The sequence below is a fragment of the Convolutriloba macropyga genome, chromosome 4 (genome assembly GCF_964194025.1).
Source record: "Convolutriloba macropyga chromosome 4, txConMacr16.3, whole genome shotgun sequence".
NCBI lineage: Eukaryota > Metazoa > Xenacoelomorpha > Acoela > Convolutidae > Convolutriloba > Convolutriloba macropyga.
In genome coordinates this window covers 35267509-35282964 of record NC_134471.1, presented here as the reverse complement: position 1 = coordinate 35282964, position 15456 = coordinate 35267509, and the positions used below count along the sequence as shown (strand labels likewise).

The 15456-nt window shown below is 34.6% G+C and overlaps 2 protein-coding genes across 2 annotated transcripts in view; one reads left to right on the top strand and one right to left on the bottom strand.

The window, feature by feature from the left end:
* LOC142337639 (zinc metalloproteinase-disintegrin-like agkihagin) overlaps nucleotides 1-3309 on the top strand; it is a 91949-nt gene extending 88640 nt beyond the window's left edge. Inside the window, exon 9 of the mRNA XM_075387023.1 lies at nucleotides 2067-3309. Within this exon, the coding sequence (XP_075243138.1) occupies nucleotides 2067-3045 (979 nt within the window). The 3' untranslated portion in view covers nucleotides 3046-3309. The remainder of the gene's footprint in view (nucleotides 1-2066) is intronic.
* A 498-nt stretch (nucleotides 3310-3807) lies between these two features.
* The window catches only part of LOC142338404 (zinc metalloproteinase-disintegrin-like batroxstatin-2), a 32268-nt gene continuing 20619 nt past the window's right edge, over nucleotides 3808-15456 (bottom strand). The window contains exons 8-9 of the mRNA XM_075388162.1: nucleotides 7632-7883; nucleotides 3808-4170 (exon numbers count right to left, since the gene is read on the bottom strand). Coding sequence (XP_075244277.1) covers nucleotides 3858-4170; nucleotides 7632-7883 — 565 coding nt within the window. The 3' untranslated portion in view covers nucleotides 3808-3857. The remainder of the gene's footprint in view (nucleotides 4171-7631; nucleotides 7884-15456) is intronic.

Genomic DNA, 15456 nt, shown 5'->3' with positions numbered 1-15456 from the left:
GGACATTGTAGCAGTAACATCATGACCTCTTCTATACATAATAAAAGCGGCTTTGTCGAAATATCAAATTGCTGACCAAATGACTCAAATAATTGAAAACAATAGGATTAAAAAAATGTTTGGAAAATCCTTTCTTTTGCTCAAATCAAAAATTGAAAGGACGATTGCTAGATACTGCTTTACCGAAGGTAATAGGAACCAACCATAAATTGTTTCATTGAGATTGAACGAAATCTTTTCTAGTTTACAGCCCTTTTTGATGTTGCTGCGTCTCAATTTGATCCATTCTTCTTCTCAACTCAGTTTTTTTTTCATCTCACTCGTGGATTGATCCTACTCATGTCATCTCTCGTATTGCAATTTCGGACAAAAACAATTGAGAAATTTGTCTTGGGCTCTTTCACTAAGTTCCCTGGAGCACAATAATGATAAGGCTTATGGTTCGGCTGGCCCGCACGTGGAAAGGGTATCAATCGTTATTTTCTGGAACCCTCATGTTATCTTTAGTTTACAATTCGTTTGGCAGCACATGGCGTATTCCTCAAGTTACACATTTAAGCAAGAACATTAATTCTGGTTTTACAACATTTGATAAAAAAACTTTTGATTGGAAAAATCATCTTACAAATTGCGTTTAAGCACAATGAAAGGAAAAGCTATAATTCAGCATTTACACCCATAATCAAGTTTCATAGCAAAATAAGTAAATCATGTTTTGGAATTTTTCAGAGATACTTGAATCTTCAAAAAAATAGACGAATAAAACAATTCGAAATGAAGAAAAACGTAACAATTCTATCCGCAATGGATTGGATTGCTCCATAGTATGTTCAAAAGCTTATTAAAATAGCTAAATGTTTTTGATAAGCAAGAAAAGGAATTTTTATAAGAAAATCTAAACAAATGCTTAACCTCACAAAAATTTTTTTCCAGTTAGTTTTTTAAAGACTTTTTTTGCAAAGTTAAAAAATGACTTTTTTTAGTTGCCTTTTTTTAGTTGAGTAGTTGTTGCCTAATCTGATCAATTACAGGTCCTGTATCATATAATTGGTCTCGAAGGAAGATACAATTACGGAGTTACAAATTAATTTCTTTGTTTTAGATTTTGTTTGACGCTATTTTGACTTTCTTGTTAAGATTTTTTTTAAAACAAAATATAGCCATCGAGTTTTGGATGTAAAACATGTCTGTTTTTGTTTTGTTTTTTTTGTTGTTTATCTGTCTTCTAGACCTTTTAACTTTTAACCTTTTAGCCTTTTAACTTTGCTAAGTGATTTGAGCTGGAAGCTATTTGTTTTGTTGAAACACCAATAATTTTTTAACAAAATTTGGATTTTTGAAAGTTTTCTATCTCTTCCTTCTTTGTTAGACAATTAGGCCAAAAATTTGGATAAGTGTGGTCGGAACCTTATGTGCGAACGCACATTACCGAGCCTCCTTGTTTTTCCGGATTATTTTTGAGTTAGATCTGATTATATCCTTACCATCCTGTTGAAATTGTAGCAGTAACATCATCACTTCTTCTATATACAATTAAACCACCTTTGTAGAAATATCGGGAGCACTGACTTAGAAATAACATAGGGGGATGCTGCAAAATGATAATTGGTTTTATGCCCTAGAAATGTAAAAGCGGACAGGTAGTCTGTTGGAAAACCTTGACTTAACTCTGGAGCAACTTGTCTTCGGAGACATATGACTGATTTCAGCCTAATTTTAAGTTATATTGATTGAAAAAGAATCACTGTGCTGTTGAAAACGGAAAGTTTGAATCTATTTTTGATATACCATCTTTTTTGAAAATCGTCGCTTTTATAAACTTCTCTCTCAACATTACGAACAACTATTTTGTTCTAGATCTCTCTAAATCTTACGCGCTAATTTTTTGGTAAGCAATTTATCGGCAAGCAGTTTATCGGTAAGCAACAAATGCAGACATATTAAACTCAAGAGAATTTTTCTTGACAGTTTCAAAAACTTAACCAGCTGGACAAAAAACAAGTAGAAACTTTTTTTCGCAAATGCATCTTAGCTGTGTATTCAATAGGGACCCCTTTTCATTGTAGTGACTGTTCTGGAAATGGCAACTGCAACACATCCACAAAACAGTGTGAATGCAATCCAGGCTACTCGGGGTTGAGCTGTCAACCAATTTATACCACGGTTCAGCCCGAAATAACAACTCTTGTTCCAACAACAACTGCGCTGGGACCTGCAACTACTGCACAACTTCAAGGCCCTGTAACAACTGCACAAGGACAAGAACCTGCAACAACTGCGTCGGGGCCTGCATTAACCGCACAAGAGCCGGTAACACCAGCGCAGGGACCTGCAACAATTGCACAAGGACGTGAAACAACTGATCCAGGACCTGCAACAGCTGCGCTAGGACGTGTAACAGTTGCGCAGGGATCTGCAACAACTGCGCAAAGACTTGTAACAGCTGCACAAGAACCTGAAACAGCTGTGCAAGGACCTGCAACAATTGCACAAGGACGTGAAACAACGGCGCCAGGACCTGCAACAGCTGCGCAAGGACTTGTAACAACTGAGCCAGGACCTGCAACAGCTGGGCATGGACGTGCAACAGCTGCACAAGAACCTGCAACAGCTGTGCAAGGACCTGCAACAGCTGCACAAGAACCTGCAACAGCTGCGCAAGGACCTGCAACAATTGCACAAGGACGTGAAACAACGGCGCCAGGACCTGCAACAGCTGCGCAAGGACGTGCAACACTTCCACAAGGACCTGCAACAACTGCGCAAGGACTTGTAACAGCTGCACAACGACTTGCAACAGTTGCGCAAGGACCTGCAACAACTGCTCAAGTACCTGCAACAGCTGCGCAAGGACGTGCAACAGTTGCGCAAGGACTTGCAACAGCCACGCAAGGAACTGCAACTACGGCAACACAGGGTTCTACAACAACGGTCTCTGTCAATCCCGTTGTCATCAGCTATGACAATAAGGGCATTGCAGCCCTACATCGACTTAACATGCCTTGCCTGATCACTTCCATAATCATTGCTCTCGTTATTGCATAACTAAAAAACTGAATTCTATTTTCACAGCAAGGAGGTCGCAACATCGGAACTTTCAATTCTTTACCTCCAATGAATATCACATTTTGAATCTAATAAAAAAATGAAGAACGTTGAACTAAACAGAATGTATTTAACCTTGAAGAACTTTGGCGATAAAACTGTTTTTACTGTATACCTAGTTTTGTGACACTAGTGGCAAAATAAGTAGTATAGTCATAAAGCACAATATTTGTAAATGTTAACAACAATAATATTTGCACTTTGCTTTTTGATCTTATGAACAAAGGTTGAGGTGCGCGACCCAAGCCAGCCCTGATCAGATAAACTTTGGTCGCGCTTGGGCAGGAATTGACCGCCTAGACTGAAATCGTCTCTGATCAGACACATATGGGCCGCGAATGGGGTGCTGAACCTACTTGAGTTAAGCATCTGGACTCTGGAACAGTTCTGAGCAGACCGTACAGGCTCTGGAAAGACTTCTGTTCAGATTGTCCGTGTCACAACTCCAAACTCTAGACTGCTCTGATCAGACTTTGCATACTTTGCATCCAGACCGCAAGTAGGGCCTCGATCAGACCGTGCAGAGTCTGGATGCTACCCTGATCAAACTTTGCAGACCGTAGACTTGAAGCCAGACTCTGTCGCGCTTTACCCCATGCCGCGGTTCATTTTTAGGTCTCTGCTACTGAATCTTGCAGTGATATAATTTCAGACTTAAGATTTCGATTGGTCTTGATACAAATGCGTTCGTGTAAAAATAAACAAGGAAATCATGTTTTATTGTGCTGTTTACTTTGATGATGGGGTGATAACTAGCTAGAAAAGTATTTGATTATGATCGCGAACAGAACAGGCGCAAAGTTTGAGCATTTAGATGATGCCTCGCTTTTTTCGATTGATCCGGTAGTCGTTGTTTCTTCAGCACCTGCATTTGTGCTCGATTCGATTATTGCTTCAGAACTTGATTCGGTTGTCGGTTCCCCTGTTGTTGACATCGAGGCAGCAACCGTCAAAGATGTTGTGGGTGCGCTTGTTGTAGTGTACTCACAATTTGTTCCACCGTAACCCTGATCACATTCGCATTGGCCCGTTGCGAAGTTGCAGTCACCGCGACCAAAACAGTTGCTAAAAAGAGTTGAACAAAATTAGGAAATCAGAAACCGCAACTGTTCCCTATCCGTACTCCTGATAAAATTTGATGACCAACAGTTCACAATTTTACCTTTTCATGATGCTATAAAAGAATGCTAATGGACAATCCTATACATCTTATAGGGGCATACAAACCATCATCAGGTCAAAAACTGCCTTCGTAGTCAAGTTATGACGGTAAGATTTGCAAGATCGTGCAGAATTTTTGCCAGTTAGGGTTTCAGTGTAAGATTTTGGGTCCGAAAGCATTACTTCAGAAGGAGACAGTCATCTTGGAAGAGTGGTGCAAAGGTTTAAAAAGCATAATTGTCCTTCAGCAATATTTTTTGCGTTCATTCGAGATATTCATTCAAGGCCGTCTAAGGATTAAAACGGTTATCACATCTTACAAAAAAAACTGTCTCCTTCAGAAAACAGCTACATCAGAACAAGGAACATGTAGATGTTTTTACGCAAAATCTCAATATATTGCCATCCATGCATCAAACAGAAATTATTATATTCAAAGCTTATTTGTTTTAAAGTGAATAGAAAGTCTTTTGGGGACAATACTTGCCGGATCGCGTTGAACACAAAAATTGCATTCAAGTGGAGGTACAAATTTCAGAAAAGGGATAAGATTACCAACTGCGATCATATAATATATGCTTTTCACAGTAGATCATTGATACCGAAGAAATATATAAGGCAACAAAAGTTTGATGATAAATGGCATGACGGCATCATCTATTGACTCGTTCATACAAAATCAATAATTCATACTGTAAAAAAGCTTAAAATTTCACGATAATTAGATAAAAACTGAAAATAAATTTTGCATCAGATTAAATACTAGATAGCGGGAGGAATGGTATTTTTTATGATCTGGCACTGCCTGGGGCAAATGTAAAAATAGGAAACATTGATTTCACCCCTTTGTTTAGACGCTTCAGCAAAATCTATTCGAATAAAACAAAAAAATGGAAATTGCATTGATCAAGGAGGCTCGATAAGCATCCACACTTTTCACTTGATTGTGTTCTTAGTGCATCAATTTTCCATAATCTTCAATACAACATTCACAATTCATCAATACAACGGACAAGCCAACAGAGGTAAAATGGGGAATCAAAGTACGCTATTAGAGAAAAAATTTGAAAGGGTAACAGATCTTTTAGTGAAATCTGGAATTTTACCAATAGAATTGCTAATCATTCAAATATATGTTTTGCGGTTAAGAAGTGAACTTATTCCAGGAACTACATTTAGCACAAATAACTATCTCTTGGGGGAAATGTTCTGATGACAAAAAAGTTTAGAACAGAACAACTAATCTTGTTATTAGCAGGCCACCGCTCTCTACAGCTAAAAAGAAATTTTGACGTCTCATAAACTTGCTCTTGAGATAAAAGAAATCTCAAAACAAAGTCAAAAGAATACTAAAAGGCCATACTCTTCAGATACATAAAATTATTCCAATCGAAAGCAACGTCAGTTACGACGGAAATTGTTTTCATGTTCAGAGTTCGGGTGTCTTAAGTTTGATTTAAAATTTTTTACTGTAGAGGGCCAATTAAAAAGCGAATTAATATAGGCTCAATTATGCTAATAAAGGGGCCGCTAAAAAGGCCAATTATCCCTTTATTGCGGATTCAACTCTTAAAAACGTTCAACTTTACCTCCATTGGAAGCCATTGAGACCTGTAACTACCCAGAATATATCCTACAGCTACAAAAGAGACAAATATAGGCCAAAACAAAAATTTCAATTAAATTCTGCAAGAAAACTCTGTCGAATTACTTGAATCCGTAATCTTTTCACCAAGAACATTAGATGTGTTCTAATTTAGACGCCAATATTGTGATATGCGACATATCATCAATATAATAAGTTGACAAGACAATAAAGTAATCTGAAAAAGAGCGAATATCAAAAAAAAGAGAAATGAAAACTCAAAGACAAAAAACGTTTCTTTAAACATACAAAAGCAGTGACATCTAAGTTTCAATTTAATGGAAGTAAAATAATACCTCCTATCTGAAACTAAGGCACAATTTGAGAGACAACAGTCGAAAATGTAGCGAAACCTCAAAAATTAACTCTCTTTCTCAAAGTAATAATTTAAAAACCATGAAAACAGTAAGCTTTCAAATAAATGCAACGAATGGAATATCTTACAGAATTTTAGGACGCCTATTGAACCTTTCGTTTTCTGAGTCTCAGTTGAGAAACTTCAAAATAACAAAAAAACATTTAATGCGCACGCAAAAAGTGTACGGAAACATGTATGCAAACGCTGCATACTACAAGCTTTTAACTTTTTAGATACTATATGCTCAGCGGACATGATTTGCACAAAAACGGGATCTCTTGATAATTGAGCTTTAATTTTTAACCACTCAGGTCTAACTTTCAAGTAATTAACATAAAAGAAACAAAACAAGCAAAAAAATTAAAATCCGCACTCTGAATATTTCGAAAGAATTTTTTTAATCCCACGGTTAGAATAAAATTTGCCTTGATATTCTTTCTTGCTTTTTAAAAGAATTATTGTTCCAAACGTTAGCGGAGTTTGTTAATTTCTGGAAAACGATATATTAAAAAATAAATGAAAAACTTTGGAAAAGCATCGTGTGAAATTAGTAAACAACGGCTAATTTTAAATTTCGGTACACTCTAATAGAAAACGAAGACAAAAAAACCAGCCGTCTTTAGAGTTGAGAAGATTGTGTCAGTTTTTTTACGTTTTTATTTTTAGAAGTTTAAAATGAATTGTGCTATAGAAAAATATTTGGTGCCTTTTTATCGAAAAAAAGGCTGAGTTTTGGCTATGAAATTCAGATCAAACAGTTCAGCAACACTCCGTTGTCTTTAAAATGAAAACCATTGACAATATTGTTAACAATTTTATCATATTTCTTAGCAAAATTGACAAAAAAGATTGGGGAAAAATACGGAAAATGTGAACAAAGACAACTGAAATCAATCCAATGTTAATAAAACTGTAAACCTCAATAACTCGAGGTAATGGAATTCAATAAAGTTCCTTTAATTCTGTATTCTACGCTGGATGGGCTTTTTAATGATACGAATGAACAGTTAATAAAAATTGACGTTGCGGAACATTGAAATAAAAATCCGTTTCAATGATGTCAATCTATAGGGAATTAATTGCATTTTATATTAATCTCATGAGAGGAGCTGATTAATAATCAACTTTTGCCAGGTTTAAACTTCAACTTAATAGAAAACCATGCTCGGACCAAGATGGGTATGAAAACATCATGCTTGACTCAAATAGTCTATATGAAAAGACTGTACCTCAACTTTAAATAGGTGCCAGTCCATATAATTATAGTCAATAACCCCCTTTCCCAATAGAATTATAGTGTCTTTTCATAAGTCGGAGTCTAAACCTGGGTTGTATTTGATTAACGTATTCCCATATTCTTACTCTGGACAATTCGTGAGTCCTGGAATCTGAGATATGTGAACACATTCCTTGTTGTGGCAAAAGCTATCGTCATCACACCATGTGCCATCATGGACATAGGCCAAGTCATTCCAGGTATCGGTTGATACGAAGTGGAAGTTGATGCTGTTGCAAATGAGTCCAAGAGAACTGACATTGACGTAGTAGACACCAGTGTTGTCTCTTCTGACAGCAGATCCTCTCATGTCTGTCTCACATTGTAATTTGCCACACCTGGTAATTCAAATTTTTTTGAAAAAAAAATTCAAGTATTTTTCTTGGGAAAAAATGAAAATTTTGTATACGAGGCGGCCCGTTACGATTTTGTACGTAAAAAAAACGAGGCGGCCCGTTACGATTTTGTACGTAAAAAGCTTGATATCACCGCATCTGAATTTAAAGTGCAGAAAAGTTTGCATTAAGACAAAAATTTGGTCTTAGCCAGCTGCTGCTAAAAAGGAACCGTTTTCTTGCCTCATAATTAGAGCAAAATAAGAGGAAAAATATCGGAACTCCCAGAGGAACCAAAAAGTGCCCCTCAATTTTGACAAAGAACGAAAAGGGATAACAAAAACGGCTGACAGAAAAGTGTTGCTATGATACCAACATAAAGTAGTTGTTTCAAATTCTTGTTCATTGATGTTTTTCTACGAAATTTTGAACTTCTGGGGATTATTTCAATTGACCTTCATGAAACTAAAAATTAACTGTCCTTGATATTTGAAACTTTGCACATGCAATTCATTGTCGTACAAGAAATAGAGTTGAGTAAAAACGATTATCATACAAGAAAGAAAGTTGAGTAAAAACGATTATGCTGTATTTATTATGTCTAGGATTAGAGACCCAGTCACCAAAAAAAACGGAATCAGCACTTGTGAGTTGCACGTATAAATGCGAGTCTTTCTAAAAAAAAATCAGTACCTAACCATTACCATATCAATTGTATTAGTCGTATCAGACTTGAATGGCGCTTGGCATGTTGATTCAGAATTCAAAATTAACTTTTCAAAATAGTTCGAGTGAAAAATTTGTATTCAAAAAATTTTTTAACGTGTCACAATTTCGGAATTAATTATATGACATTTTTCCGAGATGCTTGTAAAATAACCCAGAGTAATAAAAAATGGTCAACTAGCACCGAGAAAGAGTCACATGGGGGGTCAGAAAGAGTCAGAATAACTTGCTCGCCGCCAGTTTTCAGCCATTTTTAGACGAAAAAAGCCCAGAAATAGCCATAAACATAGAATTTTTGTAATTTTTAGATATATTCAATGTCGAACTCATCTAGCAGAGGATAAAATTGTTAAAAGGGGAACACAGTATACCGTCGCTTGCCCAAGGACCTGTAATGCAAAATCAAGTCGTAAGCGACCAAACTTTATTTCAGAACACCAATATGACCGAAATCAGCGAAAAGAGAAACCAAAAACTCCCAAATTATGCTAAAGTTTCGATTCTAACTACTCCTTGAGCCAGCATTGCCTGTTAGGAAAAATGCTTTATAACCAATCGCATTACAATCAAATAAAAATAATTCGTAGTTTATAACCAATTTTATGAGGTATATTTGATAAATCATAAAAACGGGGGCATCAATCTTTGCTCTTTGTTTTGTGAAAAACGATTGGATTAAGTCTTTGCGCACGAATACTTCTTTTATAATTGGTACCTTAAATCAAAATCAGTTCGGTCTTCAAATTAACACTATCAGGTTGGGGGTCAAAAACGAAGGATAATCATCTCCGGTGTCTTTTTTTCAAATACCATGCTCTTATGTTTCTTTGGTGCGTTCCCGCTTTCTTTGATCTACCTTCGTTTTGACCACAAAACCTTGAATCATAGTCAAAATTTTCATTAAAACTAGCACTATCATGTTTAATGTCAAAAGCGAACAAAAATAACTCTAATGCCTTTACATTACCATATATGCTCCTATGCTACTGGCTTTCATTTTGTAAAAACAATTTTCGGTGTATTTGTACTTTTTTGGTCTCTTGCGCTCATTTGAGTGTTGATGGACCCAGATTTTGATTGAAATTTTAGACTAAGCTGATGGATTTTTCTCCTACTATTGTTGATGTACTCCAGGAGTTTTTGAGTAAACAATCAGAATTTGAGCCAGCATGGCAAGTAAAAAGTAATCAGAATTGGCCCCACTCCGCGAAATAGAAAAAAAGTATTAGCCCCAGTCTGTCGAGTGAAAATCAGAATTGGCGCAAAGCTGGCCATTGTAAAATCAGAATTGGCCACTGTCTGCCAAGTAAAAAGTCAGAATTGGCGCAGTTCTTGGAAATGTACAATCAGTATGAACGCACGTCTGGCAATCAGCATATGAATCAGTACTGATAAAGAATTGCATTTAGACGTGCCCAGTACTGATTTGTACTTGGAGTTCGGTACGGGAGTGAATCTTAAAGAGTAGATCACATTTAACGAGATAAAATTTTGTTCCACAAGTGTCAATACTGCACACTGACGGAATTAGTCCAATTTTCTTCATTATCTAATTTTCTTCATTAATCCAATTACATGGCTAAAAATTACAACCAGAAAACGAATTTTACTCAAAAGTTGTTTTCAAAATGCAAACTGAGCTTAATGAGTGTATCAAATGAACCTAGAGAATCCAAATTGTTTGAGAAACAATTAATTTAAAGATGTCAGAATTGATTAAGACAGACAGAAATGTGATTGACAAAAAAGAATCTTTTGGAACAAGTCTTAAATTTCGATAGAAAAAAAGAAGAATCCACATATCCAATTGCCTGATGGCTGATTTAAGCAAGGTTGATTAAAAACAAAGAATGACCGTAGAGCTGAGGGGAAAACGAAGACAAAATCAAAGTTAATGAGAAAGGATTCTATGTCTGAGCACTACTGCTGTTGAAATCATACAACACAATATGCAAAACATAGCTGGCAGATTGCCAGAAAATAGCCGCAACAGCTTCGTAGATCTGCAGTCTCGAAAAAACAGTCAGAAAAACAGACCAAAAAAAATCGTCTTTTCATTGGAGGCTGATATGTTACATTTTGAATAAAAATCTGTATAAGTTTTTTCTTCCTCTATTAGCTGCTCTCAAATAAACTTCATTTAGAGTGACACACCCATTTGGCTTCATCTCTTTGAATTAAAGTAAATAAAAGTCAATTTCAAAGTGAGGAAGTCATTTTCGAGAGTGAGGTAAGTCAAGTGTGACCAAAAATTTAATCACGCAAATGAACAAAAAAAGTCATATGGTCGTAACAAATATCGCGATGACGAAATAAAAAACATAGCAGGACAAGTCCTGAAGCACAATTGAAAGAATTTTCTTTGACTATACACAAAACTAGAACTAGAACGGACCATGAATGTATTGGGAAAATCAAATCGAAAAAACAGTAAAGATCAAAATAAATTTGCCGCATGTGAACAAAAAAACCACCAGCAAGAAAGCGAATTTTTGTTCAAACACCGTTTCCTCGCTCTACTTTAAAATTAGAGCAAAACAATTTCATGCCGTAAAACCACTCGCTTTTTCGCTCCACTTCCTGTTTCGGCGTGACCAAAATCAGTACTCCAATTTGTCTTCAAAAATCATGAAAATTTTCGAACAGATCTTTAAAAAAAGACAGCGCCCCAACGCAATTCAAATTTTTTGAGTTGTAAAAAACATAGGACAAGTCCTGACGTACAATTCAAAGAATTTTCATTGACTAAACAAAAATTTAACCTAGGACGGACTAAGAGTGAATTGGGAAAACCATTTCTAAAAAAATCAGATCAAAAAGATTAAAAAAACAGAAAATCAATGTCAAAAGGCCGCATGTGAACAAAAAACCACTAGCGAGAAATGGACATTTCGTTAAAACAAAAAACTAGGCCTAAAATGAACTATGAATGGATAAGGAAACCCATTTAGAAAAAATCCTATCCGAAAAATCGAAAAAAAAACAGTCAAAATTTAAAGTGAAATTGCCGCATGTGAACAACAAAAAAACCACTGTCGAGAAAGCGAATTTTTGTTCAAACACCGTTTTCTCACTCTACTTTAAAATTAGAGCGAAAAACTTTCATACCGCAAAACCACTTGCTTTTGTGGTCCACTTCCTGTTTCGGCGTGTTCAAAATCACTACTCCAATTTGACTTCAAGTATCATGAAAATGTGTGAACAGATCTTTAAAAAAGACAGCGCCCCAATACAATTCAAACTCTTTGAATTGTAAAAAAAAAACAAGAGAAGGCCAATAATAGCCCCAGCTCTTGCTGTGCGGCTAATAAACAATAAAACCTGTTTGGAGGTGGATCTTAGGCAGCTGATTGAAGTAAGAGTCTTGAGAAAGTATAAACTACCTGCTATCAAAATATGTAATGTTTTTAGAAAAAACATTTATACATTGAACGCGTTGGACTGCAAATTATTTTTCTTAGTTGTGATCAAATTTATTAGTTTTACTTGTGTTATTTGTGCTTCTTGACCCCCCACTTTTATAATAGGAACGGTTTTCTGTGCTTAATATCTATTAATATGCTTCATTGACTGCATCTGATTATAATGACCGATTTTTATCAAAATGTCTTCATATTATTTGAAAGGAATATCAAAAACGACTCCGTCCCCGAAGATCAGATTTGTCATATTAAAAAACTGAGGAGCGCAAAAATACCAACAGAGTAGATAACGCTTATATTAAAATTTTTTTGGAGAATTGGAAAAAGTTCAATCGCTAGACAAAAATTCACCAAACGCAGATTATTTATTAAATGCTTTTCATCTATTACTTTTTTATGGTTTTGAAAAGAAGTGCATAATTAAAACCACACAAACTTTGACTGGTGTGCAGCTAATTTTGCCTGTGTACAAAACTGTGTCTAAACAACTAATTTTTTTTAGTTTTTAAAGTTTGATATGAGTTAATATAATTACATTGGATTTTTCCCTAAAAAATCAATATAAATTTATAAGATCACCAACTAATAGCTGCTTTTTGTTTCTCTTTAACTCAAACGAGTTGAAAATTGCTGTGAGAAAAGTAACATTATTGTTGAACAAGCATGCGTTCAAAGGAGCCGTAAGTTATCTCAAATCATACAGAAAATAAATTTTGTTTTTTGAAAAATTTGACTAAAAATATCCCAAACACGGCCGAAAATTGCTCAAAAATTTTTCATAAAAGAATAATCTTAAAATTTTTCCCGGATAACTTTTGAACATCAACTGTCTTTCAGTGATACTACATATGTAATTCTCCAATGACCTCAAATAAAACTTTCTGAACAAAATGATTGGGCTATCTTAAAGTTGATGAAAAGGGAAAAAACTTAACGTATTAAGTGATGCATTAAACGATTTACCTATTAAGTCAACAATCATGTTACTTTTTGTAATGGTCTTATATATTTTAAATTGGTTTCTCAGAGAAAAATCCAACGTAATTATATTTATTCATATGGAACTTTAAAAACTTTAGAAACTGAAGATAACTTTTATAGATAAATCTTTAGGGATAATTTTTAGACATCGTGTGTTTTTCTGTGATGCTACATATGTAAATCTCCATTGATCTCAAGAAAAGTTTTTGGACAAATACTTGAGGACAACGTATCTTGGGAAAAATTGTAAAAATGGTAATAAAAATGAGTTTAAGAAAATTAGCAATTGAAGGAAAGAATGAACTTGTTCCCAATCGTTCATTTCTTACATTTAATAAGTTTAATAATTATGTCAAATTTTGAGACGTTTTGGTTTAAATAATCAGAAACGTTTTGTTTAAAAAAGATGAAATCTATGGCAGCAATTTTTTCTCAAAAATTACAAAACCGAAAACCAATTTTTGGCAAAAGGTTTGCATTAAAAATAAAAAGCAACCAAAAGCAACAAAAAACTACTATTAAAAAAGGAATGGATGTGTTCGCGATAAACTGTTTGCTCCGCATTTTGAACTTATTCGTCAGAGTTTTTATTTCACTTCTTAGTTCAAAGTGAAATTAAAGTTCAGACACGTCGTAGCACAGAGTATTCCAGAATGAGAAAACAACTTTGAATTCTGTTAGATAAAACTATGAGCATTCAAAAGCAGCTGAAATAAATTGGATAAAATTGTTTGTAACGTTTCAATTTAACCATCTGACGTGTTTTTTCATACACAGACGCAAACACACAAACACGCACACACGCATTCACGCACGCACGCACGGACACACACTCAAAATCAAAAAACAAACAAAAGCGGACCAAAAAATTTCCTAATTTGTTTCATAATTGGCTTTATTCAAGTTTTGTCACTGTTCATTTAGATATTCGTTTAGTTTTTCAAAAACAAGGTGTGGCCTCTGTCAGAAAACTGTTTTTATAAAAAAAATATTGACGTTTTTTTAAAAAAAAATTTATGAATTTTTCATTGAACTGAAAATTAAATAAAAAAGAATATTTCACTTTTCAAGAAACTTTCGCTTTTGAGCCATTTCCAAATATAAAATGCTTTTCAGTTGAGCGATGGTTAGAGAACAGAAAGGAGCAGTTCCAGCGTGGATTTAGAAATACAGAGAAGCCAAAAAATGATTTTATTGTCTTCTACTTTTGAACAGATTTTAAAACATCTGTATTATTTATTTAGGTTGGTGATCCATGAACCCTCTCACTCCTAAATTCTTTTGCATTTCATTGTATTAGCTGATACTAGTTTGAGGGAACATCTCTGACAATATAAAGAGCACAATAATATCAACGTCTTTGGCCACTAACTTTTTATTGATTTGTCGTTCATTTTCGACGTCTGCGCGTAATTGAAACAAGTTAAATGGTTATTTATAAAGACATAGGTTAGGAAAATTTCAACTCTAGATTTTAGAAAAGAAAACATTTTTTGTTTTTGGTTTTACAATTTGAAAAATGATTTTTGCTATTTTGAGAGCTCTAAATTCTAAAAATAAAATTTTCCATGACGAAATAATTTCTTAAGAGCAAAAAAAACAAAATATTTAATTTTTCGCAAAAAAACTGGGGGTCAATTAATTTAAATCTTGATTTCTTAGGCTTGAAACCTTAATGAATTACCCGCGATCGTTAAAACTTGCTAAATTTATAAATTTCGCTGTTTAGCTTTAACTTCCACACGTTAAAGATCGCTAAATTTATAAATTTCGCTGTTTAGCTTTAACTTCCGCACGATCCCCCTCACCCCGACCATTTTTTTCCTTTTCATTTTTTTCTTTCAAAATTTTAGTGTTACCTTTTTAATTTATTTTTTTTATCAATCAAAACTTGATTCCAGGAGCTACAAAATGATGTTTTTTTCCCATCATGCCTTGACAAAGAGTGAAAATTTGAGTGAAGAAATAGTCAACCTTTCATATGTATTCCCCCATTTTGAAAAAGTGTAGAAACAATTGCTTACAATGCCTCCATCAAGCTGTCAGTGTATGGTTTATAAAACAATATGGTAAATGTTTTTTGCCAAATTGACTAAGAAACTCATATGAAAAGGAGGTATCCTTGATGAAGATGTTGAAGCAGTTTTTCATTAATCTCATTACCACTAAGACAGAAAAACTACGCAAAATTTTTTCGAGAATAATAATTCCTTACTTAACAATGAGGTGTATTTCCAGAAAACATTTGGGTATTTATCCTCAAACTTGAAATTTTTCTGACGACTTTAAAATTTTTCAACTGTGTCTCACTTTTTTCAAGCATATCGATTGTGTAGAACTGAGCTCAGATGAATTCATGGATCCAAAAAGGACAAGTATTCTGTTTTCATATTCTGTGCACGTTATGATTTCAGCTGGAAAACTGCCCAAAGCGTTTTCAGACGTCC